Genomic DNA, 25,595 nt, shown 5'->3' with positions numbered 1-25,595 from the left:
GGTCAAACTCATTGAAACAAATAAGAAGTTTTAAGGAATAATAAATACTTGGTATCCCAAATCATAGGTAAGAAATTAAGAGAAATACAATCAATTTAGCCAACACATTTTCTAGCTTACAATAGATTTACTTTCACTATTGCATAACGCGATGTGATTTTAATTCCAATTGTAAGTGTAACGTTTCTGTCACGTACGAACGACCCTCGATGAATATTAAAGAATCAGTACGATCTGCTTAAGGAATGCTTGCTTTTTACTTTCTTTCATCTTACAATTTACCACGTGATTAATTCCTTTTAAACGCGAGAGTGTATAACACAGTGTATGTAATACATTGTTAAGTGTAATGTATTAGAGACTTGAGGTAATATGTATGCAAAAACCATTATGTATAAAAATATGAAATTTCTTTATTATTTCGTACAAAATTTTCCAATAGAATCCATAAACATTTCATTCTTTATTCTTCATACATATAATCATAATACAATAGTATTATAATAACAAAATAACAACGCTTATAATAAAAAAAAATTTAGTAAATAACTAGAATTATATCCGATTTCATGTATATGTATGAATTCCAAAATGCTTAAAATCTAATTTGGAATACATACATATAGCCCACAAGAGATCTAGCCAATAACATATCAACTGCAATGGATACCATTATTAATCAGTGCTATAAATTTCATTCAATTAAATAATTAAAAGATGAGGAAAAAATTCCAGATACTAGGCATGGCTATTTCTATTGTAGTAGTCATATTGTTGATGCATATATTACATGATTCAGAGATTAATACTTTAAAATCACTTATATGGATAGCATTACTTATGAAGAAACTTAATGTTAAAAATAATTCTAGTTTAAAAAAAAAAGATTTTTTTTATACCATACGTATTTAATATGGTAATATTATTAAGGCCATGTAATTTTCTGCCTTTTCCTAGATGGAGCTCCCTATAACATATAAAAGTTCCTTAATTAATTAGTATTAAAACAGATTCGTTACACGTTTATTCCAATACCAGTTACCTAAATTTTAATATTATACAAAATGGTACATTTACTTTGGTTCCTACCACTTAAATGAAAGTACCAAAAGTACTCATACTAAATGGACCATCTTGTATACAACTAGTTGATATACCTACATCAAATTTTTCATCGCTATTACGTTTATCAACACCATTGCATTTTGTTATATTAATTGAATTACACAAGTGTACTTTTCTAGTTGTACATTTAAACTCATTTCCAGAAGATGTTGCTGACTTCATATTAGAAAACTGAGGTGCTTTTGTTACCTCATTTACATTTGGTTTTGTACTACTTGTATCATTCCTGTAGAATATTTTTATATTTTCTCATTAAATAATTTCTTATAGATCATATACATAATCTTTAAACTTTAGAGTTCTTACATCCAAATCTTTTCTTTTTTAATTATACAACAAAGGCTACTGTTATATAGAAAAGAGTAAAATAATGCAGCTTTTATTTTCATTCATTTTCACTTACAAAGGGACAGAATTTTGGTGAGACTCATTAACTGAATTTGATTCCTCGTTATCTTTCTTTCCATTTGAGTTTTGACTATTTTCAGATTGCCTTTGAGGTAATGGCATTGCCACTCGTTTATACAGTTCTATTAACTCACATCTTGTAAAGTTTTTATAATGATTAAAATCTATGCACCTCTATAAATAGATTAAGAAAATATTTAAATAATAGTATACATAGTAGTAAAAAAATGCATTCTTTGAATTAATTAATAAAGTGTTCTGAACCTTAGAACAAAATTAGATATATTTACAGTTAAATAAGTAAGAGTTTAATTCATAAACAAATTAATTGTTCAATATTAATCAAAGAAGCTAGTTAAAGAACATAACCATACTCACTTACATTTTCTAAAATTTCTCTAAGTTCAGCATCTGACAGCGATTCGGGATGAGTTAACTGGTATGTTTCCAGTATCAACATTTCAATATATTTCATTAGCTAATGAAAAATATATGACACAAAATAGTTATTTGACACAATGTTTAGCTCAGCGTAATACAAGCTATCATCTTACACCGAGGTATCGTTTGTTAACTAATAATTCTATCTGATGATTTTTTCTTAATCTGAACAAAATTGATTTGAGCTTTGTATATGTTAAAAATTATTTAATTAAAGATCGTTTATTTAAAAATTAATTAATTACAAAATTTTTTAAATTCCGCCTTAGCGCCATCTATACGAAAACGGCTCAAACTACTCGACAAGTTACCGACCTATTTCACAAGTTACACTTGCGCCACCTATCGGGAAATCGCGGAAACTATTCGGCAAGAGGTTTCCGCGGTTTCCGGATAGGTGGCGCTAGTGTTTCCGGGGAAATCAATTGGTAACTTGTTGAGTAGTTTGAGCAGTTTTCGTATAGATGGCACTGGGATCGAATTTGAAACCACTTTTCGTAAACAATTTAATTTTGCAATTAAATTATAATTAACGTTTGAATTTATAAACTAATTATATAGAAATAATTAAAAATGAATATTTTCTATGTAATAAATCAAGAGTTTTCAAGTCGCTTACTCAATCTATATAGCTAAACTTTCAAACAAGAGATGGTGTTGCGTTAGCGTGTTGCACGTAACATGTTATTTGTTATTTTGTAAGTGGTATGTTTACTAATATAAACGTATGATGTTCCTAACTTTCATATAAGTATTTTTGAGTCACGTTTTACGTGACATTTATTCAATCTTTTGTACAAAGATACTATAAATTAATCAAAATAACCTCAACGTGAATAATGCTTGTTTTACGCGGTTTACAAAACACAAATTTGCTTGTGCTACTTGGTGGTCTTTTACTGTGCCTCGTTTTTATGATACAAGTTAAGCAAATCTATAATAACAATCAGAAATACAACAGATACTTGGGCTATAAACAATATGTAAGCTTTTACAAATAAATGACTTTTCTATTTAGGTTTATGTCCATCGTTCTAATCAATTTTATCGTATTTTAGATGAATGAAATATCAACAGAATTAAAAGCAGTAGAAAAATCTGCAAACAAGTCTTCAACTTACGTTCGTCAGTTGAATGAAATTCTTCTAAAACGTCGTGAAAAGGATGTGAAAAACATTTCTCTACTACATCCTACTTTTCCATTATAATTTATTTCAACAGGTTAGGATTTTACAAAAAAAATTGTATATTTTTTAATATCGTAATTGTATCAAAATGTTTATAAATATGAGTATTTCAAGGTTTTTAATATCATCATAAAAAAAGTTTATCATAAATTGTTTTTAAATAAAATTTTGAAGTGGCATACACTGAGCATTGTCAGTTCCAATATCGTTGAGAACGCCGCTCGGTGCGCAAAGCCATGGATCATTGGTCATTTTCTGCCATTTAAATAATCTTTCTTTCAAATCTATAAATATTTGCTAAAAAAAATGTTCAGATGTAATTATAGGCTTTAAATCCTGCTAGTTCAATTTTTGTTATCTACCTTTGCAGTTGAGTTAAAGACAATATTGTTTGTTTCTTCTGGATCATATTTCAAGTCATATAATTCCCATTCAGGTCTCTCATAATAGATTCTTAATGTTTTATACCATGGAAGTGGTTGATTGTTTCTAGTTCTATTTAAAATATCCTTCAAATAAAAAATTAATTTATTACTATAAGTGAGAAGAATATTTCATAATTTTACAGATTATATGATTTGTTTGCAGATTACCTGGAAGGTTGGTGATACATAAAAATCCTGATCAATAGGAAATGGCATTTTGTAATTTATGTTGTGTATGAGCTTGTATCTTTTAGTTCTAATAGCACGCATGGGATAGTACATAGTAATTTCATGATGTGTTTGACTGCCAAAAACACTTGTATTATTTTCTACAGGCTCTATTTTCAAACACACACAATGAAATAATGTTAGAAATTAATTTTATATTAATGAGAGAAAATAGTTGAGATTTACCTTCAACGAGAAGCGGAAGAAGCGATTTTCCTGTTAAACGAGGAGCAGATACTTTATTTGCGTTAAATGAAGCATGGGATTGATTCGTGTATGGTATGTTAAACCAATCTAATAATGTTGGTACAATATCTAATAAGGATGTTAAACTATATGTCACACTATTTCTCCTATGATTAGGAATTGGTGATCTAATCATCATAGGCTCTGCTAATCCTAACACAAAGAAATTTAATTATTATTATGTTTAAGTAATGTTATAAATATTTTCATTAATACCTGGTTCATATAAATTCGTTCGACCGTTTGGAAATGGTATACCATTATCAGATGTGTAAATCACTAGAGTGTTGTCTTTAAAACCAGCATTCTCCAGTTCCTTCAGAACTAAACCTACACCTTTAAAATATTAAATATCTTTTAAATTATTAACTGTTTGTGGCTAAAACCATATTATTCATTTTATACAGCTTATTATTAACTAAGTGCTTGAGTACTTAAGTTTTACATATACAATAAATTTACTTTAACAAAAAATGTTCCATTGTTGTAATTAACTTTAAATTAGTGAGAGAATCTTAGATATTAATCTGTATACCTTGATCCAAACGAGAAATAGTTGTGTATTGAGCAGCAATATCTCGCCTTGCAGCTTCTGTATTTTGAACAAAATAAGGAACTTTTACCTGTTCCCATTGATAATATATTGGATGCCAATCAGGTATACTACCCATACCAATATCTCCATTACCAAATTTTTCACAAAAGTTTCCATATTCCGGATGTCTATGACCACATCGATGGGGGTCATGAAATCCAATGTATAAAAAGAAAGGTCTAAAAATTTTAAATCATATTTATGCTTTGTCAATAGATAACAAATGATTTGAGGAATAATAAATTCATACTGGCTTTTATTCTGAGAGAGGAATTCTCTTACTAAGAGCTTAATTTTTGTAATATTTCGACCAACTTGAAGTATGGAATTATTTTCTTCTGTTTGTGCAAAGTCAAATGGATATACACTGCTTGGTCCCACATGTTTTTTACCAATGATACCTGTAAAATATGCAAAGTTGAGTTCAAACCATGCAATAGTTATTAAACTAAGATATACCTGTTCTTATATTATTGTTCTTTAACATTTTTGGTAGACTCTGAACATTATCAAATGAATTGAAATGATGAATTCCATGATGAAGACCGTACATTCCATTTTGATGACTGGGTAATCCAGTGAGTAAAGAAGAACGGCTGAAATTAAAAATGAAAAGTATCTATGCTACTTGCAAATAGCAAGTTTTAAACTAAAGTTCTACCTGGGAGAACAGCTGCTGACCGAAGTAAATGCATTGTTAAATAATAAACTTTCTTTTGCCAAATAATCCAGATTAGGTGTTTGACAAATTTTATTTAAATAGGATCGCATTTCAAATCCGCCATCATCAGCTGTGTAGAAATAAAATTAAATATAAAGGTAAAATTATCAAATACAACAAAATTAAATATTTTTGATTTATAACAAAGATATATTAATTGTAAATTTTATTTTTAAAACAAATATTAAATTTATTATATTTTTACAAACCATAGGTACTTACCCAAAAGTAAGATGGCATTTTTAGGCGGTAATTTGTCTGCATTTAAATGATGTAAACCAAATAAGATAAGATAAATAAAGATATATAATTTATTCAATAACATTCTTCGCAATATTGTAGCCGTAAGCGCAGGGATTAGATCCCATAAAGAGGGCGTCAATCTAGCCACGTATTAACTGCTTATATACAACTGTCTGTACTTTTTTTTTATTTATTCCCTTTTTTATTATTTCGAGATCGACGAAAGCGTAAAGAAAAAAATTAATTTATGTAAAACTGAAATGATATGATTAATGTGTTTTTGATATTTTTATTATATTAGGTTATATGTCATTATTGTTGCAATTTAATAAATACATTGAAATTAATTTTACAGATTTTATGTTTTTGAAAACGTGAGTGAAATGGATTATTATTTTCATTCTGTTCGTCGATCTGGAAATGTATATATGTAGATATTAATTTTATTGAAAAAATGAATCTTAGAGGATACTTAAAATCTGTCAGAAAGTTAAATTTTTTATATAGGTGGAGGGAAAGTTATAGATTATTCACATCTTACTGTAATTTTTTGAAGACTAAAAATGATAATAAAGATTATTTATGTTGGTTTCTGGTATATATTAAAAAACTTTATTGTCTACATTTGTGTTTTTTACTATCATTTTCTGTTTATGCTTTATAAAAATTTAATTTAGAAACATATGTTTCAGATTAATTAACTAAGAGAAACCATTTTACCATGTCTAAGAAGATAATGTGTTTATTCGATGTTGATGGCACACTTACTGATCCTAGACAGGTACAAATACTAGATAATTATAAAGATGTTTATTACACTGTATGTATGCTAATTGAATTATTTTTTCAGGTAATTAAGCCAGACGTGGAGAAGTTTATTTTGGATGTTACTAGAAAAGAATTTGATATATCTGTGGTCGGAGGATCAGATATAGAAAAACTGAAAGAACAGTTGGGTGGTGGAACCATATTTGAGAAATACAAATATGTTTTTGCAGAAAATGGACTCATTGCTTTTCATGATGGTAAACAATTGCCAACAGAAGTAAGCAATATGACATAGCATATAAAATTTGTATCATTTTTAACTGTTGCCTTAAACAAGTTTCATGTTTTAGACAATACAAAGTGTTATCGGCGAGGAGAAGCTGCAAGAATTCATAAACTTTTGTTTAAAATATATATCCGAATTACATTTGCCAATCAAACGTGGTACTTTTATAGAATTTAGAACAGGTATGATTAATGTATCACCAATTGGCCGTAACTGTACTAAAGAGGAACGTATTCAGTTTTATGAATACGATATTGAAAATCAAATTCGTCAGAAATTTATTCAAGCTCTTAAAAAAGAGTTTCCAGATCTTGCTTTAAGATACAGTATTGGTAAGTAAAATTTTATACTTAAAAATTAATTTTTAGTTTGATTAAATTAAAAGAATGAACAGTATTATACGTAGCGCGTAATACGTGCCAGCAAAAAGGAATATACAAAACTTAAAGTGAAACAAATTTCTTTCATTTTATATATCAAGGTGGTCAAATATCTTTCGATGTTTTTCCTATTGGCTGGGACAAAACGTATTGTCTCAGACACATTCAAGGGTACGATGAAATACATTTCTTCGGTGACAAAACGATAGAAGGTGGTAACGATTACGAAATTTATGAAAGCGATTTAACTGTTGGTCATCGTGTAACTTGTCCGGAAGACACGATTAATCAACTTAAGGTTCTTATGGCTGTTATTAAAGAACAGAAAGATCGAGAACAATTTACTCTGCCTTTGCAATGCGCATAATGCACAAAATTGTTTAATTTCGTTCTGTTTAAACTACATTTTGAAAGGCAGGGTGCTCCTTTTTATTTCTATTATTATAATATAAAAGTGTCAAGGTTTATGCTATATATTATAAAGATGTATTAGTAAACATAGTTGCTTCCTGTAAGAATGTATTAACTTCATTTGTATAAACTGTATAAAAAGGTTTATGCAACAAGTATCGGGTTAGTGCATTAAATGTTTTACTTAATAAACAGAAAGTATTTTTACATGTTACATTAGATTTTTTTTTTATCACTGGACATTTCATTTTTAATAGTTACTGTATAAATTATCATTCCCAAATGAAATCTTTATAAATAAATATATATTTCCTAAGTAAAATTAACTGTATTTTATGCAATGAATATTTGGAATCTAAATAAAATCAGCATAATTTTCATTTGTTACAAACGCTTTTATTTTATAAAAATAAAATCATATATATTATATATATGTACATATACATCAACAATAACAATTAGTATAAAATATATAAAACCAAATATTAAACATGACACAGATTGTTTTTCTTAGAATTAATGTAAATTACATAAAAAAATTATTAAAAATTGTAAATTACGGTAAAAGTTATATAACGTTATTTCTGTAACTGTTTTTCCAAATGTAAATATAATTGACTTTATATAATTATATGTACGTGAAAGTCAGTTGTAACATGATAATGTATTGTAAAAAAAGAGGCATGTTCCCAGCTTTTAATATCAGTATTAAAATGCACGTTTTCGATATGTCATTTAAGCGTAAGTCATAATGCCCATCAATTTTCTGTGTTTACATTCCCTGATAAACGGGCATACGCTTTGCTGCAAATGCTGCAAGTCCTTCGAGTCTGTCTTTTGAATGTACAATTTCATTGTAACATTGTTCCTCAATTTCAAGCCCATCGGTGATAGATCCTTGAAGTCCCTTTGATATCGCCGTTTTTGCCACTCTAAAACAAAATATATATAAGATATGTATAAGCCAGGGTAATTTATACTTCGTACTCACCTTACTCCAAGCGGTCCATTGGGTAAAATTTCTCTGGCTATAGATAAAGCAGACTGATAAGCAGCATCCCCCTCTTTATTTTGTGGAACTACTTGATTTATCAGACCAATTTTCATCGCTTCTTGACCGTCGATTAAACGTGCAGTATAAATGAGTTCTTTTGCTTTAGCAGGTCCGATTATTCTTGGAAGTCGTTGCGTACCACCGGCGCCTGGAATAATTGCCCATTTTGTTTCGACAAGACCCATTGTAGCTTCTGATGCTGCGACTCTAATATCTGTGGCTAAAGCAAGCTCTAATCCTCCGCCTAATGCGGCACCATCTATGGCAGATATCACTGGGGTCGGTAAAGATTCTATGTTGTTCATCATGTTTCTTAAGCACGAAACAAATTGGGCAGTGCCTGTAGTGTCCATTATTGTTCTTTCTCGTAAATCAGCACCAGCACAGAAAATTTTTGGTACCATGCTGCGAATAATCAATACTTGCAACTTTGTATCCTCTTTCATGGAAGAAATAGCATCGGTTAACTGATTAACTAAAGTCTTTCCAAGTGCATTACAAACATTTGGCCGATTCAGTCCCAGTACCGCAATGCCATTGTCCTTTCCATCCAAATATTTAAGTATTATTTCCTTTGGTTCATCTTTTGGATTTAACATTACATTTGTAGACATTGCCTTCGCAGCAGTTTTACAAATGTTGTGAAAAACATGTCTGGCACTTGTCGTTAAGGGACCCATTATGTAAAGCAATTATATGTAGCTTTTCACCGAATTAAGTCCTGTGCAAGTGCAATCTGAAAAACAATTTTCATTATTAAAATGTATGACATAAGAATATACAAATTGCAATAAACAATATAATTTGTTTACAAAAATTGAAATTTTATATGCATAAGTATAAAAATAAAAAAATACCACAAGTAAAATTTTGTTTATTCAAGTAAATGAATGTAAAATTATTAACAAATGGTTATTTGTAAATAACGTTGATATGAGTTAGTATGACTTGCGTTTCTTTTCGAATATATTACATTATCTAATTGAAACATAAAAATAGAAAGAAAGAGTACCTATGATAGAAAAATTCAGATTGTGTAAGAATTAATCAAATCAATTAATAAATGCCGGTAGATTTAAAAAAAAAATAAATAAATACCGTATTTTTTCCAAACAGTAAAGGAATGTTATGAGGCGACTCCTTGGACTTTATGCACCGTCGCGTTTTGCCAATAACATCACATTATTTGTGGAAGGGAGACTCAAGGAAAGTTCAAACATAATGCAGTAACCTCAACTCAGCTTTCAATACCTCCGTGACGACGTCGCAGAAGCAACTACTTAGCTGCTTGAAAAATGAAAAAAAATTATACTTTGCGATTTATTGATGTTATACGTGTATTTATATAGCGCGCGTTATACGCACACTGATAAGGCATAAATAGCAGTATACATGATACGATTTTCTATTTGGGTCAATTTTATGAAACGTAAGTAATTAAAAGAATCAAAAGAAAAACATTTTCAAATATCTTATAAACTATTTTTAATTATACATATATATATATATATATACATTATTGAGAAATTTAAATTTTTATATGAATATAAATGCGATCCAGCTTTATCCTAAAATTCTCAGTGATCCGATTAAAATAATCTTATAAATGATAAAACGAACAAAAAGTATGTATCATTAACGACTACATCACGTACGATAGATAATGATTCGAAATTTGATAGGAATGACTGGGGTTGTTTTAGGATAATTAAGAAAACAAAGAAAACAATTTATGACTAAGGAAAATTTAATGATAAAATTAAAAATCTTTTCGAGTATCTGGACATCGTGGAAAAAGGAATGAAAGCGATATACAGTAAGTCTAACAGTTTCATTTAAAAGTGGTTATATGTGATTACATAATTATGTAAATGAAATGAGATAAAGTAAAATCAGAATAGTGTGTTTACCATAAAAAAGGAAATATAAAATGAAAAAAAAAAGAAATATAATTATCACAAGTGCGTGATATGTAAAACGTACCATGGCAGAAAAAAAGCGCAGATAAAAATGAGCATAAAAATAGTTAGCATTTATCAGTTATTTAAGTAGAATAAAAAAATATAATCAGTTGAAAAATGAAATTATTTCATATTTCCGAATATTTCATTTTGCCATTTTATTAAATGATTGTTTAACACATATAATAAAATTAAATACCTTAACTTATTATATTTAAATGTAAGCTCAATTGTCACGCATTATCTAAGATAATTTACATGCAAATAATAATAATAAAATATCGCAGCATTAAAAAGTTCTGACTTTGCAAAGAATTCGTAGAAACTATTACAAATAAATAAATAAATAAATAAATATCTGATGTTGACCTGAAATGAAAAGGCATTTTCTTTGATCAGCTTATCTTATCTTATCTTATCTTAATTTTTCTTTTATGTTCTTCTAAAACCAATTGTTTATTGTTTCAGATTAAACAAGATGCAATGGTGTACCATTGGTTTGAAGAGTAAGAAACAGGACTGCCATAGAAAAGAACCATTTTCCAGTAATTTAAAAAATGGTTCAATTTTATGGGTAGATTAGCTGAACGACGAAATTTTATGCGGAAGTAATTGTAACAGGTGGAGGTCGGAGCATTGATTTTGTAGCTAACGATAATTTCTCTGAAACCAAATGAGCGATGTGGGAAGATCTTTTCCATACAAATTCACGTGTTCTGTCGTGATCGTCCGTGCTTTCCACTCGCACCTAATTAAAATAAAATTCAATTAATTTTCTAACTACGATATACTAAATAATACAATAAATCAGGTTATTAACACACTTGTTTTGGTTGCAGAACTCGAATAGAATTGAGGGTAGCAACGCCACCGTGAAGAACTCGAAGACTCAATTTTCCAGACATCTCAGCGGTGGTTGCAGTCGCGCTTCTCAGTTCTTTCTTCGCCGTTCTACCAAATTCCTTTTCAACTTTTAATATAAGAGGACCCAGCGTGAATCTTGTCTTTATCATGGTGTGATCGCTCATCATGTTCACCGATACATCACCCGATCTTTGAAGGCTCGCGAGTCCGTAAAGGGTTGCCCGTGCTTTTGGCTTAGCTTTCTTCGCCTGTGGATTCAATTTTATTTATCGAACCAAACTATTCGTTCTTTGTTCTCACATTAATGCTTACCTTATTTTTGTTATTTGTTACTTGATTCTTCGTTTTGTTTTTTGTTGTACCTCGATTTTTGTTCGTTTTTTTACTGCCTGTACCAGACGTGCGTCGATTTGTAGATTTTGTAGCGGATTCCATTATAGATCTGTTCCCAATATCGGACGAGGTAGTTGCGAGTGACTCCTTTTCGATCGCGTTCAAAGATGCAGTGATGTTTTCGGTATTCTCCAAAGTTTTCTGTAAATCATTATTATCATATTAGCAACGATTCCGTTCTTCTACCAGACGTATATTATACCTGTGTATTTTCAAGAAGATCCATAGCGATCTTCTCGGTAGTAATCGTTACTTTATCGACACCGCTTTTCTTTGTCCCGCTCTTATTGCTGTTCTTCTTCAATTTCCCTTTGCTCTTTTGTTTGTTCGTCTTTGATCTAGTATTTGGATTGGTCAGTTTCACCGTCACCGGATCGTAATTGTTGCGCAAGATTTTATTTATCCTTTCCAAGATGTTATCGACGAAACGATTGTATTTTGCCACGTAGATCGCTGATACGTCGCTGCTCGAATCCGATCGCATGCCACCTGAAACATATAATAATATCTTTTCAATTCGTATGCACTTCGTGCGAGCGATTTAATTTTGAAACGGAGTGTATACAAAGTGGCGTTAAGGTATGCGATGAATGGACGAGAAAAACTTCCGTGTGCCGACCTCGATGAATTAAGTTCGTAAGAAAGAGCGACAATGTTAACGGTATATCGGAATCCTTTGGTAAAGCCAAACTGGTATCCGATCTGTGTCACGACCCGTTTCTCTTCACCTACAGACCTGTCTGAGTGAACACGTATGGATAAGGTACCTAAAAACTCTCCCCGTTCGTTGATCTTGTTTCAGCCACTTTCTTCGTGTCATCATCAAATTGTTATAAACCATCAGGGTTTTCTATCGATTCTTCAAATACCAATGAAACATTACAGTACCGAGACTGGGTAGGCTTTCCACGCGTAAACGCGCGACAGAACGCGGCAGGACTTTTAATTAGATGCTCAGAAGTCCAGGTCAATTAACTTTCTACAGGACTTGGAACGGCCAGGTCCAGCAAAGGTGTGACCATCGCGTCGGTAGAAATTTTTTTTTTTTTTTTCTCAGCTTTCACCGAGCAAGTCGGAACCAAAACGGAAACCAGGCCAGTGACCCAACGTGTAAAAGCGTGAACGTGAGTGGCGGTAGAAAAATCTGGTTCCGTACGCGACCCTGACCCACAGCCAAAGTCATGGCTGTTTCTCGTCCTCGATCAGAAATCGTGTGATACAATTTTCCTCGTCAACCTGTCGGCGATCGATCACGGTTTCATTATTCCCCGATTACATTTAACGATAGCTTCGGTTTCGAACGTGGATATATCAAGGGATCATCGAACGTTCAATCTTTCTGGACTTCAAAATGTCTTGGAATTTTCCAAGTTTCAATATTTCAGAATTGTATGATTCTCATTAATCAAATGACGATTCTAGAAGCATTGAGAAATCGTAAATGCATCATTATTTATATCGTGAAAGTTACAGAAAAAAGTATTTGAAAGAAATAAGATAATTTTGCGATAAATCCATTCGCAATAATGTATTACGGTACACGAATTTTTCCACTTTACGAGCGAGGGTTAAAATTAGAGTTCTAATTAATAATTCTGCATTTGTACGAGAAGCAACCGCTGCGAAGGGGTTAAAAAAAAGCTAAGTGACAACACATCACGCATCGAATGATAAATGAAACGAACAGTATATTTCGCGAGAAGAAAATCAATCTCGGTGAGAATAGGAAAAGAGAACTTATCCTTTGGACGATGGTGTTAGAAATAAAAGTCAATACACAAGTTTTTTTTTTTTTGTAAAAACAATAAATTATCTGTATTTTGCAATCCAGAATGGACAATGCCTCTGTACAAGCATTTTTTTTCTAAACAGAAACGTTATATTACAATGAAATAAGCGACACCGTATTTGGCCATGGTTTTTCAAAGATGTGTTTTTAAAATGAAAACAATCAATTTCAAATTAAAAAAGATTGCGTTAATAAGTGGCCAGTTACCGAATCGCTTATTTTGTTATTCGTGGCTCTGTTTCTCTCTCACTCTTACATAAAAACACGCGGAATCCCTCATTGTTCTTTTTTTTTACAAATGTTTCGACAAAAGAAAGAAAATACGTGACGTGAGGTCACCAAGCCAAAGCACCTTTCAATACTATTTATCTCACACCATCAAAGTACCTTTCCTTCGTTTCGCATTAACGTCCAATATTTATAATTACTTTTCATGCATGCAGTTTAAAGTGAAATTCGCTGAAAAATAGAGAAAAAGAAATAAAAATTTGAGGCGGATGTATAAAGCATCTTATAAAATAATACGGTGCTGTCTGCTTAGTTTTATATACATATATATAACTGTGTACTGATGATATTTATCACGTTCAAGCTCAGTTTGTTAGATCTACCCATAAGAATCAATTTAAAATATTTTCTGAAGTCAATAGAAACATAATATAATAAATTCTATTCAAAATATGAAAAGTAGCGGGAAAGCTGCCATCGCGTTATCCGCGCATGCGCACTCACTCTCCGCGCATGCTGCGCAGTCTCGTGGGGGCAGTCGCGTGCCGACGCCTGTGATGGGAACACCGCGCTGCGTAACGGTCCCTTTTTGTGGACAGCACTGTACTATTAAATGAATATAAGGTAACCTCTTCGTTTTGTAGTCAGCGAAAGAAATGCAGGTACTTTGAATTATTTCTCATTCCATTGCTGTTCTTACGCGAGTTTCGAATACTTTAGCTATGTACAATTCCCTTCATATTCGTTTTCGAATTTTACTATGCTGTTCGACATGCAAATGATTATGAATAAAGATTAAAGATATCGATGTTAATAAATAAACATTAAAAATAGAATAAATATTATCGTTATTAAATTACTACAGCTACTACTACTGCTATCCATATCTAAGTGTCTTGAGCGTGCACGTTTCAAACGAAAAGCAATAAATTGGCTAGCAGAGAGAAAGAAAGTCTCGATTGATTCAAAGATCGATCAAGAATTTTTCGAACGTTGACGCTCCCATCGGTTCGTTTTAATTAATCTACTTTAGCCCTCTGTTGGACCAACAAAATGAAATATGAAAATACTCATTTCAGGATAATTTCTCGATGAGAAGAATGAAATTCGTCGAACAGCATCAATCGTCCTGGACCTTTTGCCATTTTCAAAGTGCGCAAGTTCTGTTAGCCGTAAGAGCGGTAAGCTATTTTGAAATTTAGTTAGGTTATATTTCTGAAATGAAATCATTCGTGAACCGATTGTCGAGAAGCCGAGGCATAAACGAGCAAAAATAAAATGGATCACAGACGAAAGCCTTTTTATTCCGACCACGTTATATTTGCTCGTTTACTTAACTTTCATGCGTTCGCGCGTTCGTTGCCTTGGATTGGTATCTTGCTAATTGGAATGGCGACGTTAGTGTTTTATTTCCGGTCTACTTGTTACCTTGATTTCTATCATACCATTCCAATCATGTTTTCGTAAATTCATAAATCAGATAACCGATCAAAAATAAGACTTTTCTCCGGTAGAGAAATCGTACTTTATACAGGACGTATCAAAATATATATTAAAAGAAAAAAAAAAAAGCAAGATCACTTCTCGGCAACGATTACGTTAATAAGCTTAACCGAGCTCTCGAACGACAGAGGAAGCATCGACTGCTTCGCAGCGATGAAAAGAGCGATAGGAGTTGAGCAGATTTGTCAGGAATGATTGTTCGCGACTTCCCGCTCGTTTCCCTCCTCCTCGTTAGACGGTTGCCTTCGAGGAGGGGGGTGTAGCACGCGTGCGAGATTTACGCGCGTGTTTATGCCCGTTGAAACTGTGTTTCTTGCTCTTTCTCTTGAACTCACGTGCTTGTCTGGCGCCAGCGATGTCAGTGATGCTGTCGACATCGTCGTCATCCTCGTCGTCCTCGTCTTCGTCCTCGTCCTCGTCCTCCTCCTCGGTGTAAACGAGATCGACGTCTTCGTCGTCGTCGTCGTCATCGTCGTCATCATCATCCTCCGTGTCGGCCACGTTGGTGGACACGGCGGGAACGTGGACAGGATTCGACACCGATTCCGCAACTTCCAAAGTCGACTCGTGTACGTTGGAGGCCGCCTGACCCTCGGCGATCGTGTTACCCTCTTCGTCCTCGGCACCGGTCGATTCGTTATCCGCCCCCGTTGCCTCGGCCGCAACTTCCGCCGCCTGTTCCGTTTCTTGAGCCGCGGCATTTAAATCAGCTTCGACAGCGGCCGGAATTTGTTGGACGGCTGGTTGCGATGCTGGGGCAACGGGTACTACGGCGCTCGTTTCCTCGTCGTCGTCGTCGTCGTCCTCTTCGCCTGCAATCATTTGTCGATTATTCGTTTTACGGAATATAAGTAGCTCAACGACGAGATGATAACGCGAAAACTACTCGCAGTTATAATTCATCTTTCGAGATCTAGGTCAATGCAAAGGAAGTAGCGCGTAGAAATTCTTTTCGAACCGAGATCCCCGTCGATTTATGTTAATTCGAGTGAGTTTGAAATATTTTGTACCGTTACGCGTCAGAATTTCTCTGTTCGCCTAACCGGAAGTTTCGATGTTTGCATAACGGCTAACGTTTGCGATGTCGCTGTACTTGTCGATTCGCGTACCTTCGTTATCGAAATAGAGTAGAGGCGTTATTTTACCTAATATATCCTCGATGAAACGTTCCAGGTAATCAGAATCGTCGTCGTCGTCGTCATCTTCCTCCTCGTCGTCGTCGTCGTCGTCGTCACCCGTGATATCGAAATCCACGTCGTCGTCGTCGTCGTCGTCGTCCTCGTCTTCGCTGACCGCAGGTGGTTGGACCGCTTGCCTTTGCGTTCCAACCACGTTACGGTTCAACGTTTTCTCTTCGGATATCTTGGCCGTTGGTAGTGCGAACGCCCCGATTGTCAGGCAGCAGAGCACCGCCAATGCTATCGCAAACTTCATTGTTCTACAAAAAAAAAAAGAAAAAGAAATAAAGAAATTTTTCGTTTTTATTATTAGATTCATTCAGACTTCACAAACGACGATATCGCTATTCGAATTGAATTCGAAGTATCGATCGATCGGTCACAATTGAATGTCAAGGTGTCGACACACGAGCAGCTAGTCCACTATCGTTGTACACAATGTCACTGATTAATCGGTACGAAACTTTTTTTTCGTAGAGAACATCGTTTCCTTGAAGAGGAACTTCCGGTTGTTCACCAATTCACGAATCGATATCCAGGAATTAAGGGGTTGCCACGATCGAACAGGGTATCACGGAGTCAACGTCCCTTCGACTCACCTCTCAATTCGTTTCTTTCTTTCTTTCGACGAATGTCCTGTTTCGTATCAGGGAGCACCGGGTGACCCGTGTCTAGGATGATCGGACCGTTCGATCCACGCGTCTGATCCACCAAGCTAACCGATCAGAGTGTTAAAACAGACGAGACGGCTCGCCACGACCCTTTTATACCGACTTACCTCCACCGCACTCGTTCTCGTTCGTCGTCCTCTTTCCCGATCGTGTACTACACCTTTTTCGTCTTCTCCACGTGGCTCATTGCCTTTTCTTCCTCTCCTGAGAACGCGCGTTCCACCGTTCGTAAATGAACCGATGCGCTCCACCACTAATGAACCACCCAGTACGTTAATTAATTTTAACAGTAATTCGTTTAATATTTTAAGCTAACTAGATAAAATCATTCATTTTAAAACAGCTTCTCCAAAGGGAAAGTATTCCCCCCAATATATTTCGGTGACCTTTGAATTTTCATAGAGATCCATTTTTTTTTCCTTATCTAATTTGAAATATTTGTTTTAGGTATTCGCAACGATGGACGATAGCCGTCATGTAATATCGCGAATAGTTTAGACGAAGAGCGAGGAGTTGGCAAATTTAATCGAAAGTACGTAGAGGTATGTGAACGCATGGGCGGTAGGTACGATTTCAGGTGAACGAAAATCCGGAATTCTGTTTGAGGACAAGGAGCGAAAGCAACGCCTGATTGCTGGAGCGATCGTCTAACTGTAAATACCAGGCAGCTTCCTCTTCGCTCTAACTAGATAGATCATATTCCTCGTATCCGTTGAATCGGATTCTTCGAGTTATCAGATTTTTTACTTACATTCTTTTACCATTTCACAATTTTTAACGCTGTAAATTATATTTGCTGTAAAAGTCGTGCTGTAAAGAGCATTCTAATCGCATCCGTTAGTGCACTTTCGTATGATGCGACAAACGGTAACTTTCTAGCACATTAGAAACGAATTTGATTCACCTGCGTGCACTGTATATGTGCTTTTTTCGTCATTGATTTTCAAATCACCGTACAGGGTGTGCTAAGAAAAATATTGTTACGTTCCTTGATGTTTGCTCTACAAAATAGCCGACTCTCATTCTTGGGTAGCTTCTGTCAACTTTGTAATAAATTATTAAACACGTCGCGGCGGAACGCTCTGTATCGGCTAGGTGGACCACGCCGTCCAGTATTATGATCAGCTGACCGAGCCGATATTACCCAACTCTATACAAGTTAGACAAGAGATGTTCAGGGAAGCTATGGTGTCCTTCCCACTCTCTGTATCCTTTCGTCTTAAATAGTTTGCGACAGATAAGATATAGAATCTATCCTTGTCTCTCGCAATCTATTTGACAATGCCCAATTCTATTGTCAAAAGATATTCAAATCGAAACTATTCGTTTATTCACGTTCCGATTTCTGTCCAGTGTTCGCGCATTTGGCCAGCATTTTATGCGATCCGGGAGTCCGTAAGGATCACCGTGTCCGTCGTCGACTCTCCATTCGATTGGAATATGGGATTTGGTGTCACAACGCGCCAAGGAAGTAGTCCGCCGCTTCGTGAATTAGTAATCAGGATGTGTGCTGCGACTGACGAACACATTTTTCGTGTATACGACCGTCGTAAGTATGTACATATATATACAGGGTGTCCCATGGGTCTGGACCAAACTGTATCTTGGATCTATCGATCTTCGACCCGAATAGCTTGGATACTTTTCTGTAGAGAATACCAAGATGCGTCGACAGACCTTTAAACGAATGTACAATTGTAATTTGGAATAACGAAATTGACCTTGAAATCTTTAGTACTCCATTTGATTTCATTTAATTTTTTCTGGTAATGACTTTGATATTTTTTACCATTTTTAGACATACCTTGGCCCAGTTGCCTGGACCATCCGGTACCTGTTGAAGAAGCGGCAGAGAAAGGCGAGGAAGAGTGATAGTGAAGAAGAGAGGAAGATAGCAGAAGGAAAGAAAAGAAAGAACGGATGAAATTAAAAGAAAGAAAGGCGATGACGAGATGAAAAATTGAAAGAGAAAGTAAAAAGGAGAAACAGAGAAATAGAGGATGCAACAGGTGAGAGCTGTTATTAATGATCGTGTAATGGAAGAAGAACAAAGAGATAGAATGATAGAAATTCTCTGTAAAAAAAAGGACTAGAAATTGAGAGTAACGAAGAGGTAAGAACCGTCGTAGGGAACAAGAGTAGGATAAAAGCGATTCTCTGTAATTTCTTCTAACATGTACAATTTTTTAGAAATTTGATTTTTAAAAAAAGTACATCGATTGGAGATGGTAAAAGCTAACATGCGTGAATTGTTCCACGCTGGAATCCTTGACTGTGTCATTCGCCCCAAGAATGTCATTCATTATTCATTGAATGAGCGAGAATGTATTGCCCCCGAATTGTGTGCTTGTACGGTCTTATTGAAAATTCAAATTCGCAATACTTTCAGATACAAAAATACACGTGTTATAGCTATTCAGATTTTTTTGTACAGTTACAACCAGTAGAATCACCCAGCGTAGTTCGAATAATAAAAAAGTAAATTGATTTTAGGGTGGTTGTATCACAAGCGGCTTGGTACCAACCGCGCCAAAATAGAAATATTTGAATTTAAAATTATAACATTTAATATGTACAGTATGGAAAAGAATTTACTGGATAAGCATTTTTAATTATAACTGGAGAACGCTATTTATAACTTTCTTCAAACCAGAGGATTATAGATAATATTAATTCTATTATAAAATTTAAGTTTTAGTATGAAATTAATGTTATCTACAATAAATAAGTAAACAAAGTACAATTTTCTTATCATATAAATATAAATACAATCGCTTTTATTTTTAAATACTTAAGTTGGTCTGTAATTTACTGTTGCTAACTGCGCATCCACGCATCGAGAGAATTATATTCTAGGATTCAAGGATAAAGGAAATTCCAGAGGTATTGACACGTATTTAAAAAATAATATATAAAGTTTAATTTCAGTATGAAATTCGAATGATAAGCATTGTATTGTTAGAGTTTCTTCAGTTTTATAATGTTTTGCGGTTTGTTTTTGTATTATTCAACAGCTGATTTAGTTTTTGACAGATAACTTTTGTCAGTCGGATTTGAACGACTCCAGTCGTACTTAACCTCTTCTAAAATCCATCTATAAAATCTGAAATTATTACATAAATAATTAATTTATTATGTAGTATTAATTAGATGTAGTATTCTTTGTACAGTCTTATCTTATAATAACAATGATATTTTTCATATTTATAGGTAATAGTTTATTGTTCATTTATTGTCATGAAATATACATATATATACTGTGTTATAATTATTAATCCTTAGGATAATCCAGTATATTAATTAAAGTAATTTTCTCCTAGTTTTAAATATATTTATTACAACTACAATGGCACAGTCATGTACATCTCCAGCTTGTACAAACAATATGCATGAAAATCTCTCTGTTTCTTGCAATGACTTTACAACAGATTTTTATAAAGTGGGTAAAAGTATATCAATTTATGATATAGTTAGTCTGTTTATTATTAATTATATTATAAGTAATAAAATAAGCAATGTATTTATATTTTAGGAATTATCTGCCACTAATGATAAAAATATTGTTAGTTCACCTCTAAGTATCCATATGATATTATCCTTACTCTCTCATGGAGCAGAAGCTGAAACTTTTGATGAACTGATCAATGGTATTCGTTACCATTATAAGGATTTAATACAAGATGCGTATAAATCTTTAATAGCTCAACTGAATGTAAGAAGTTGTATTAATTGGGTTGTGTTAAAAACAAAAATTAATATAATAATAATTTATTTCCTTATAAGGAGCTGACAACAGTTAAATTATATATTGCAAATGCGGTATGTATTCAAAATGGATTTGAATTACACACAGAATTTTCAGCAATAGCAGCAGAAGCTTATCAATCTGAAATTATGAGTATAGACTTTAAGCACAGTAAAGATGCAGCTATGAAAATCAACACGTGGATTAAATCAAAAACAAATGATAAAATAGCAGATCTTGTATCTTCAGGTGAATATTTTTATTGTATAATAAATCAAGAAACATGTATCATAATATAACAGAAGTAATTTTTTTGATACAGATAATATCGGCGAGGATACGAAATTGGTACTAATAAATGCAATTTACTTTAATGGTAATTGGTTACATATGTTTGATAAGCAAAAGACACAGAATAGAGAATTCTATGTTGCTAAAGATAAAAAAAAATTAGTACCAACAATGGTTAATAAATCCAACTACAATTATGGTAAAATACCAACATTGCATGCAAAGTTTATTGAAATTCCATACAAGGTGCGTTCAAATGTTTAATATTATACATCAAAAACTTACACTATATCTTACAGAATATGGATATCATAATGACAATAATATTACCCGACGAAGCAGATGGTCTGACAAATTTGCAAAGTAATTTTTCATTGGAAATACTTAAAAATGTCTCCCGATCGAATAGAGAAGTCAAATTATACCTTCCAAAATTTAAAATAGAGTTTACCGTAGACTTGGAAACTATTTTACGTACGGTATGAATAACATTTCACATATATTAAGTTCATAAAAGAATTATACTTCATGTGTTATCAATTTTAGCTCCACGTAAATAAAATGTTTGAAGATAATGCCAATTTCAATCGCATTTCGAATAAACCATTGAAAGTTAGCAAAATTTTGCATAAAGCGATAATAGAAGTTGACGAAACAGGTACCGAAGCTGCAGCCGCAACAGGTATATTTCATTCAAATGAAGGATATATTTACCTCACATTTTATATAAATTCATGTGGTTTTATTTTAGTTACTAATATGAGATTTTGTCGAATGGTAAGCTTACCGGAAGAATTCATTGTCGATCGGCCTTTCATGTTTATAATTGAGCATAAACAAAATAATATACCACTTTTCATTGGAAATGTGAGAGATATAAAAGTCACATCTCAAAAAGACGAGTTATAAGTAACACTTTATTTTAACCAAAGTACACGCTTTTCCCTTATAAAATATATATGCACAAATATAAAATATATATATTCAATTCCATTCGTAAACCAGTTACGTAATTGTTGCGTTAAATATCTTTAATGCTTCACTTATAATGTTCCTTAATTCTATTTATTAACTCTTCTTTTTTACCAGATGTTTTTAAACATAACTTCTGTAATATGTTTTTTAACTGAGGTACTGTGAACTTTTGTATCTGTGAAAGTAAGTAAATCTTCAATTATTAGTATTACTATAAATTTTAATTACTAATAATGTTTTTATTATTATACCTGTCCATTCATAGCAAGCTCTCGGATTTTATTTGTATCTTCTAACGCAGTACTTTCTCCTGCTGTGCCAGCACTTTTACTTTTTTTCTTGGCCGGTTCAACCCTTGAATTATCAGTCTCTTCATTAAATATTTCATTGTATTCTTCCAATAAGTCTTTTACCCGTTCCCGTACCTCTTCAGTGTTTGGAACTGGAATAAAATTTTAGTTATATGTAAGTGAATATTATTATTGCTTTGTTATGTTACAGTTTCTATTCGTTAAAATAATAAATACGTATTATTAATATTTTCTAAATAAAACTTACGTGTAGTATCAGGTGGGGGATCACTTTCTTCTAATTGTAAGGCTAATGTTTCTATAGTCTGTTGTTGAATTTGAAGTTTAGGATTTGAAAACAAATCTGGATTATATTCGATGTTTAATTTATTTATCATTTTTTCGAATAACTCAATACCATTTGCATTGGTTGGAGGTGGATTTTCATTATCATCGTATATGTAATCCGACAGATTAGATTCATTAAGCTTTTGAACATTTTCTAGGAAAAAAGATGAAAGATTGTTTCTTCTCTTGTTTTCACAGAAAATTGATGTGCAAATTAAATTTGTATATCTTTCAAGTACCTTTAAATGGTATTTTATATAAATAAAATCCTCCTCTTCTAGTATGTGGTATCATAGTGTATAAAATGGGTGAAGAATGTTTTCGTATTGACACTGCACATATTATCATTAAATCTCTTGCATCGCATTTATGAAGTAACGCCCCAAATAATAAATTTTTATCTGAAAATAGATCCAAATTTATACAATATTATTTATATACTGACATTCATAATTCATCGAAATTGTAACTAACTGTTACCTTTATTACTCTTTTTAACAGGTATGACAAAATGTGGTGGCCCAAAGTGGTACAATGGATGATAAGAAATAGGTTTTATACAAATTAAATCAATGCCTCGTTCTCGCATTGTACACCAAGTCCTTTCTTCCGCTAGTGTAAGAAATATATTTTTACCACCAAACGTTAGATATTTTTGAACATCCATTTCTAAAACAGGAGATGCTCTCTCTTTGCTTTCTTCATCTCCTGCTTCTCCCTACGTTAAGATTAGAAAAGTTATTGAAAAAATGTAACACAAAAGAAGAGATATTATGGTAAAATACATACTCCATCACTGGCTATTTGTAAATATGTGCATGAAGTTAATGGAGTACTTGTAGCTTTGCTTATGTTGTTCTTTTTCAAATATTCTGTTTTACTGAAACAATTGTTTTCTAGATTTAATACAATTCTAAGGAAATAGAAGAAATTTGAATAAAACTCTGTCTTACACGCAAAGATTACAAAGAGCAACATCTATATTCACATTTTCTCCAAGTCTCAAAGGGAGTTTTGCCATATTCCTAGACGGTAATTTTATTTGCTGCACTATATCTCTTAAAGACATTCTCTCATAATCATCAGGATCTATTTTTTCAGATAGCATTTCTAAATCTTTATAAAAGACATCATGATTCCAATTTTCACCCAGCCCAACAACAAATAACTGAAGTTCTATGTCATTGTAACTTTGTACTTTTACTCTTATTCTATGTTTTTCATTATCAGTCACTGGTGGATTATCTTGACATGTAAAAAGAAGTACTTTCCGAATTGGCATAGTAACAGTGACAGACCTAAATACTCTTGCTGCTTCCCATAAAACATCGTGTAATGGATAAGCTGTAGTAGAAGCAATATCTTTGTAATATTTCCACTTGCCTCCTTCGTCTAAACAAGTTATTTCAAAATTATTTTACTATTTCATTACTTACAATGATAAAAATACTTACCTATTTCCATTATTTCTTTTAAATCACCCACTGAAACAACATCTAATTTCTGCAGGGTTAAAATATGTCTTGTTCCTGAATTTGTATCCCCTTTATCAGTACCAAATAGAATTAAACCCATCCAATCTTGTCTGCACCATACCAATTTTTGTTTGAGAACTTCTTTGTATTGCTAAATTAAGTGTTAGATTATAAAATATAAATATAGAATGTAATAAATGTTAGATATTAATAATAAATGCATCTATAGATACATTAGCTGTAAAATAATATAAATGATTCCTTTACCCTAATGCACTGTAAAAAGTAAGGAGTTCCTTCATCTGGATCATTTTCAAACATTGGAGGTGTCGCATCAATTACAAACAGTACCCCATCTCGCACACCATAAAGGTCTTTAAAATTTCCCTCATCACTTTCCTCAGTTTCCACATCTTCGTCACTGAATGACATTTTGTAGTTTAATTAATAAAGCTCAAATTTAGCCGTTTATGTTTCTTCAGGAAAAAAGATCAATGGTGGATTCAAACCCTGATTAGAATATTGATGTGCGGGTATTTTAAGTGCAAGTGGACAACCGGCCGATTTTATATATCATTATATTATACCAATTTTCAATTAACATACAAATTAAAACGTTAATTACAGTTTAATTGCAAAATTAAACCCTTTATAGTAAAAAAATCTCAAATTCAACCATTGCGCCATCTATACGAAAACGGTTGAAACTACTCGACAAGTAGTTTCCGCAATTTCCCGATAGATGGCGCTAGTGGCGCTGCAACCGGGGTCCTTAGAACCCCAAAAATAATTTTACAATCGACCGTTGCGCCATCTATGCGAAAATGGCTGAAACTACTCGGCAAGTAGTTTCCGCGATTTCTCGATAGATGGCGCTAGTGGCGCTGCAGTCGGGGTCCTTGGAACCCCGAAATAATTTTCCGATCGACCGTTGCGCCATCTATGCGAAAGTGGCTGAAACTACTCGACAAGTAGTTTCCGCAATTTCCCGATAGATGGCGGTAGTGGCGCTGCAATCGGGGTCCTTAGAACCCCAAAAATAATTTTACAATCGACCGTTGCGCCATCTATGCGAAAATGGCTGAAACTACTCGACAAGTAGTTTCCGCGATTTCCCGATAGATGGCGCTAGTGGCGTTGCAGTCGGGGTCCTTGGAACCCCGGAATGATTTTACGATCGACCGTTGCGCCATCTATGCGAAAGTGGGTGAAACTACTCGACAAGTAGTTTCCGCAATTTCCCGATAGATGGCGCTAGTGGCGCTGCAATCGGGGTCCTTGGAACCCCGATGGTCGGTCGGTATGCAGAGTTAAATGATACTTCGGGGTCCTTGGCACCCCGCATGGTAGGTCGGTATGCAGAGTT

At 33.2% G+C, this 25,595-nt stretch overlaps 7 protein-coding genes and 3 long non-coding RNA genes across 27 annotated transcripts; 5 read left to right on the top strand and 5 right to left on the bottom strand.

Annotated features, from left to right (window-relative positions):
• Positions 1-489: 489 nt before the first annotated feature.
• Positions 490-2,262, bottom strand: LOC114875240. 3 transcript variants are annotated; one of them, XR_003789218.2, is made up of 4 exons: positions 1,916-2,262; positions 1,529-1,707; positions 1,043-1,351; positions 490-967 (listed from the first exon to the last, which is right to left on the bottom strand). XR_003789218.2 is itself a non-coding variant. In XM_029185324.2 (4 exons), the coding sequence occupies exons 1-4, from the start codon at positions 2,006-2,008 to the stop codon at positions 926-928; spliced, it is 504 nt and encodes a 167-aa protein (XP_029041157.2). In that variant the 5' UTR covers positions 2,009-2,261; the 3' UTR covers positions 492-925. The 3 variants fall into 3 exon arrangements, 2 of the variants coding, with proteins under 2 accessions (XP_046142772.1, XP_029041157.2); XM_029185324.2 differs by having other exon boundaries at positions 492-967; positions 1,162-1,351; positions 1,916-2,261; XM_046286816.1 differs by having other exon boundaries at positions 490-1,351.
• A 195-nt stretch (positions 2,263-2,457) lies between these two features.
• Positions 2,458-4,013, top strand: LOC114875242. 2 transcript variants are annotated; one of them, XR_003789221.2, is made up of 4 exons: positions 2,458-2,957; positions 3,033-3,195; positions 3,750-3,819; positions 3,922-4,013. It is a non-coding gene; the product is annotated as an uncharacterized LOC114875242 (long non-coding RNA). The 2 variants fall into 2 exon arrangements; XR_003789220.2 differs by lacking the exon at positions 3,922-4,013 and having other exon boundaries at positions 2,467-2,957; positions 3,750-3,836.
• On the bottom strand, positions 3,261-5,789 carry LOC114875231 (N-sulphoglucosamine sulphohydrolase). Its single transcript, XM_029185290.2, has 10 exons — positions 5,599-5,789; positions 5,317-5,446; positions 5,115-5,251; positions 4,906-5,056; positions 4,596-4,834; positions 4,277-4,396; positions 4,001-4,213; positions 3,755-3,924; positions 3,524-3,670; positions 3,261-3,458 (listed from the first exon to the last, which is right to left on the bottom strand). The coding sequence occupies exons 1-10, from the start codon at positions 5,699-5,701 to the stop codon at positions 3,318-3,320; spliced, it is 1,551 nt and encodes a 516-aa protein (XP_029041123.1). The 5' UTR covers positions 5,702-5,789; the 3' UTR covers positions 3,261-3,317.
• On the top strand, positions 4,980-7,678 carry LOC114875236 (phosphomannomutase). 4 transcript variants are annotated; one of them, XM_029185320.2, is made up of 7 exons: positions 4,980-5,072; positions 5,152-5,340; positions 5,419-5,474; positions 6,312-6,400; positions 6,470-6,664; positions 6,738-7,005; positions 7,155-7,678. In XM_029185320.2, exons 4-7 carry the CDS (start codon positions 6,341-6,343, stop codon positions 7,418-7,420), a joined length of 789 nt encoding a protein of 262 aa, XP_029041153.1. In that variant the 5' UTR covers positions 4,980-5,072; positions 5,152-5,340; positions 5,419-5,474; positions 6,312-6,340; the 3' UTR covers positions 7,421-7,678. The 4 variants fall into 4 exon arrangements, with proteins under 4 accessions (XP_029041153.1, XP_029041150.1, XP_029041152.1 ...); XM_029185317.2 differs by lacking the exons at positions 4,980-5,072; positions 5,152-5,340; positions 5,419-5,474 and adding an exon at positions 5,703-5,790; XM_029185319.2 differs by lacking the exons at positions 4,980-5,072; positions 5,152-5,340; positions 5,419-5,474 and adding an exon at positions 5,804-5,993.
• Positions 7,679-7,766: 88 nt separating this feature from the next.
• Positions 7,767-9,899, bottom strand: LOC114875234 (methylglutaconyl-CoA hydratase, mitochondrial). 2 transcript variants are annotated; one of them, XM_029185314.2, is made up of 3 exons: positions 9,617-9,899; positions 8,456-9,254; positions 7,767-8,396 (listed from the first exon to the last, which is right to left on the bottom strand). In XM_029185314.2, exons 2-3 carry the CDS (start codon positions 9,196-9,198, stop codon positions 8,237-8,239), a joined length of 903 nt encoding a protein of 300 aa, XP_029041147.1. In that variant the 5' UTR covers positions 9,199-9,254; positions 9,617-9,899; the 3' UTR covers positions 7,767-8,236. The 2 variants fall into 2 exon arrangements, with proteins under 2 accessions (XP_029041147.1, XP_029041148.1); XM_029185315.2 differs by lacking the exon at positions 9,617-9,899 and adding an exon at positions 9,531-9,554.
• LOC114875243 lies at positions 9,855-11,410 on the top strand. 4 transcript variants are annotated; one of them, XR_006829629.1, is made up of 4 exons: positions 9,855-9,947; positions 10,201-10,334; positions 10,948-11,100; positions 11,319-11,410. It is a non-coding gene; the product is annotated as an uncharacterized LOC114875243 (long non-coding RNA). The 4 variants fall into 4 exon arrangements; XR_003789223.2 differs by having other exon boundaries at positions 9,865-9,947; positions 10,080-10,334; XR_003789222.2 differs by having other exon boundaries at positions 9,865-9,947; positions 10,080-10,334; positions 10,948-11,106; positions 11,319-11,402.
• LOC114875241 (FK506-binding protein 4-like) lies at positions 11,078-17,487 on the bottom strand. Its single transcript, XM_029185325.2, has 6 exons — positions 16,402-17,487; positions 15,592-16,068; positions 11,939-12,225; positions 11,656-11,877; positions 11,304-11,591; positions 11,078-11,227 (listed from the first exon to the last, which is right to left on the bottom strand). The coding sequence occupies exons 1-6, from the start codon at positions 16,751-16,753 to the stop codon at positions 11,078-11,080; spliced, it is 1,776 nt and encodes a 591-aa protein (XP_029041158.1). The 5' UTR covers positions 16,754-17,487.
• LOC114875233 (antichymotrypsin-2-like) lies at positions 14,278-22,052 on the top strand. Of its 8 annotated transcripts, XM_029185308.2 has the most exons (14): positions 14,278-14,415; positions 14,619-14,761; positions 14,833-14,934; positions 17,553-17,647; positions 18,459-18,654; positions 18,904-19,218; positions 19,296-19,988; positions 20,426-20,544; positions 20,638-20,817; positions 20,889-21,099; positions 21,173-21,387; positions 21,441-21,620; positions 21,688-21,823; positions 21,893-22,052. In XM_029185308.2, exons 8-14 carry the CDS (start codon positions 20,452-20,454, stop codon positions 22,048-22,050), a joined length of 1,173 nt encoding a protein of 390 aa, XP_029041141.1. In that variant the 5' UTR covers positions 14,278-14,415; positions 14,619-14,761; positions 14,833-14,934; positions 17,553-17,647; positions 18,459-18,654; positions 18,904-19,218; positions 19,296-19,988; positions 20,426-20,451; the 3' UTR covers positions 22,051-22,052. The 8 variants fall into 8 exon arrangements, with proteins under 8 accessions (XP_029041141.1, XP_029041144.1, XP_029041139.1 ...); XM_029185311.2 differs by having other exon boundaries at positions 17,553-17,637; positions 18,904-19,988; XM_029185306.2 differs by having other exon boundaries at positions 18,904-19,988.
• On the bottom strand, positions 22,032-24,893 carry LOC114875229 (X-ray repair cross-complementing protein 6). Its single transcript, XM_029185279.2, has 9 exons — positions 24,497-24,893; positions 24,209-24,380; positions 23,708-24,146; positions 23,544-23,634; positions 23,235-23,472; positions 22,994-23,155; positions 22,675-22,908; positions 22,368-22,558; positions 22,032-22,291 (listed from the first exon to the last, which is right to left on the bottom strand). Exons 1-9 carry the CDS (start codon positions 24,659-24,661, stop codon positions 22,181-22,183), a joined length of 1,803 nt encoding a protein of 600 aa, XP_029041112.2. The 5' UTR covers positions 24,662-24,893; the 3' UTR covers positions 22,032-22,180.
• LOC114875244 lies at positions 23,432-23,948 on the top strand. Its single transcript, XR_003789225.2, has 3 exons — positions 23,432-23,530; positions 23,655-23,786; positions 23,856-23,948. It is a non-coding gene; the product is annotated as an uncharacterized LOC114875244 (long non-coding RNA).
• Positions 24,894-25,595: the final 702 nt, after the last annotated feature.

Source organism: Osmia bicornis, chromosome 8 (assembly GCF_907164935.1).
Source record: "Osmia bicornis bicornis chromosome 8, iOsmBic2.1, whole genome shotgun sequence".
In the NCBI taxonomy this organism is placed as follows: Eukaryota; Metazoa; Arthropoda; class Insecta; order Hymenoptera; family Megachilidae; genus Osmia; species Osmia bicornis.
Note: the sequence above shows the minus strand (reverse complement) of the source record. Positions and strands in the feature narration are given on the sequence as shown.

Coding starts and splice junctions, on each gene's coding strand:
- LOC114875240 (XM_046286816.1), bottom strand. CDS start 2,008: ATGAAATATATTGAAATGTTGATACTGGAAACATACCAGTTAACTCAT. Junction 1,708..1,915: donor TTAGAGAAATTTTAGAAAAT/GTAAGTGAGTAT, acceptor ATCTATTTATAG/AGGTGCATAGATTTTAATCA. Junction 1,352..1,528: donor CACCAAAATTCTGTCCCTTT/GTAAGTGAAAAT, acceptor AATATTCTACAG/GAATGATACAAGTAGTACAA.
- LOC114875231 (XM_029185290.2), bottom strand. CDS start 5,701: ATGTTATTGAATAAATTATATATCTTTATTTATCTTATCTTATTTGGT. Junction 4,835..4,905: donor CTCTCTCAGAATAAAAGCCA/GTATGAATTTAT, acceptor TAAAATTTTTAG/ACCTTTCTTTTTATACATTG. Junction 3,459..3,523: donor TCTTTAACTCAACTGCAAAG/GTAGATAACAAA, acceptor CATTTTTTTTAG/CAAATATTTATAGATTTGAA.
- LOC114875236 (XM_029185320.2), top strand. CDS start 6,341: ATGTCTAAGAAGATAATGTGTTTATTCGATGTTGATGGCACACTTACT. Junction 6,665..6,737: donor GTAAACAATTGCCAACAGAA/GTAAGCAATATG, acceptor TTCATGTTTTAG/ACAATACAAAGTGTTATCGG. Junction 7,006..7,154: donor TGCTTTAAGATACAGTATTG/GTAAGTAAAATT, acceptor TTATATATCAAG/GTGGTCAAATATCTTTCGAT.
- LOC114875234 (XM_029185314.2), bottom strand. CDS start 9,198: ATGGGTCCCTTAACGACAAGTGCCAGACATGTTTTTCACAACATTTGT. Junction 8,397..8,455: donor AATGGACCGCTTGGAGTAAG/GTGAGTACGAAG, acceptor ATTTTGTTTTAG/AGTGGCAAAAACGGCGATAT.
- LOC114875241 (XM_029185325.2), bottom strand. CDS start 16,753: ATGAATCTAATAATAAAAACGAAAAATTTCTTTATTTCTTTTTCTTTT. Junction 11,592..11,655: donor TAACAAATAACAAAAATAAG/GTAAGCATTAAT, acceptor TTGAATCCACAG/GCGAAGAAAGCTAAGCCAAA. Junction 11,228..11,303: donor GAGTTCTGCAACCAAAACAA/GTGTGTTAATAA, acceptor TATTTTAATTAG/GTGCGAGTGGAAAGCACGGA.
- LOC114875233 (XM_029185305.2), top strand. CDS start 20,294: ATGATATTTTTCATATTTATAG. Junction 21,388..21,440: donor TTATTGAAATTCCATACAAG/GTGCGTTCAAAT, acceptor TATATCTTACAG/AATATGGATATCATAATGAC. Junction 21,824..21,892: donor CGAAGCTGCAGCCGCAACAG/GTATATTTCATT, acceptor GTTTTATTTTAG/TTACTAATATGAGATTTTGT.
- LOC114875229 (XM_029185279.2), bottom strand. CDS start 24,661: ATGTCATTCAGTGACGAAGATGTGGAAACTGAGGAAAGTGATGAGGGA. Junction 22,559..22,674: donor TCCCCCACCTGATACTACAC/GTAAGTTTTATT, acceptor ATTTTATTCCAG/TTCCAAACACTGAAGAGGTA. Junction 22,292..22,367: donor AGCTTGCTATGAATGGACAG/GTATAATAATAA, acceptor TTACTTTCACAG/ATACAAAAGTTCACAGTACC.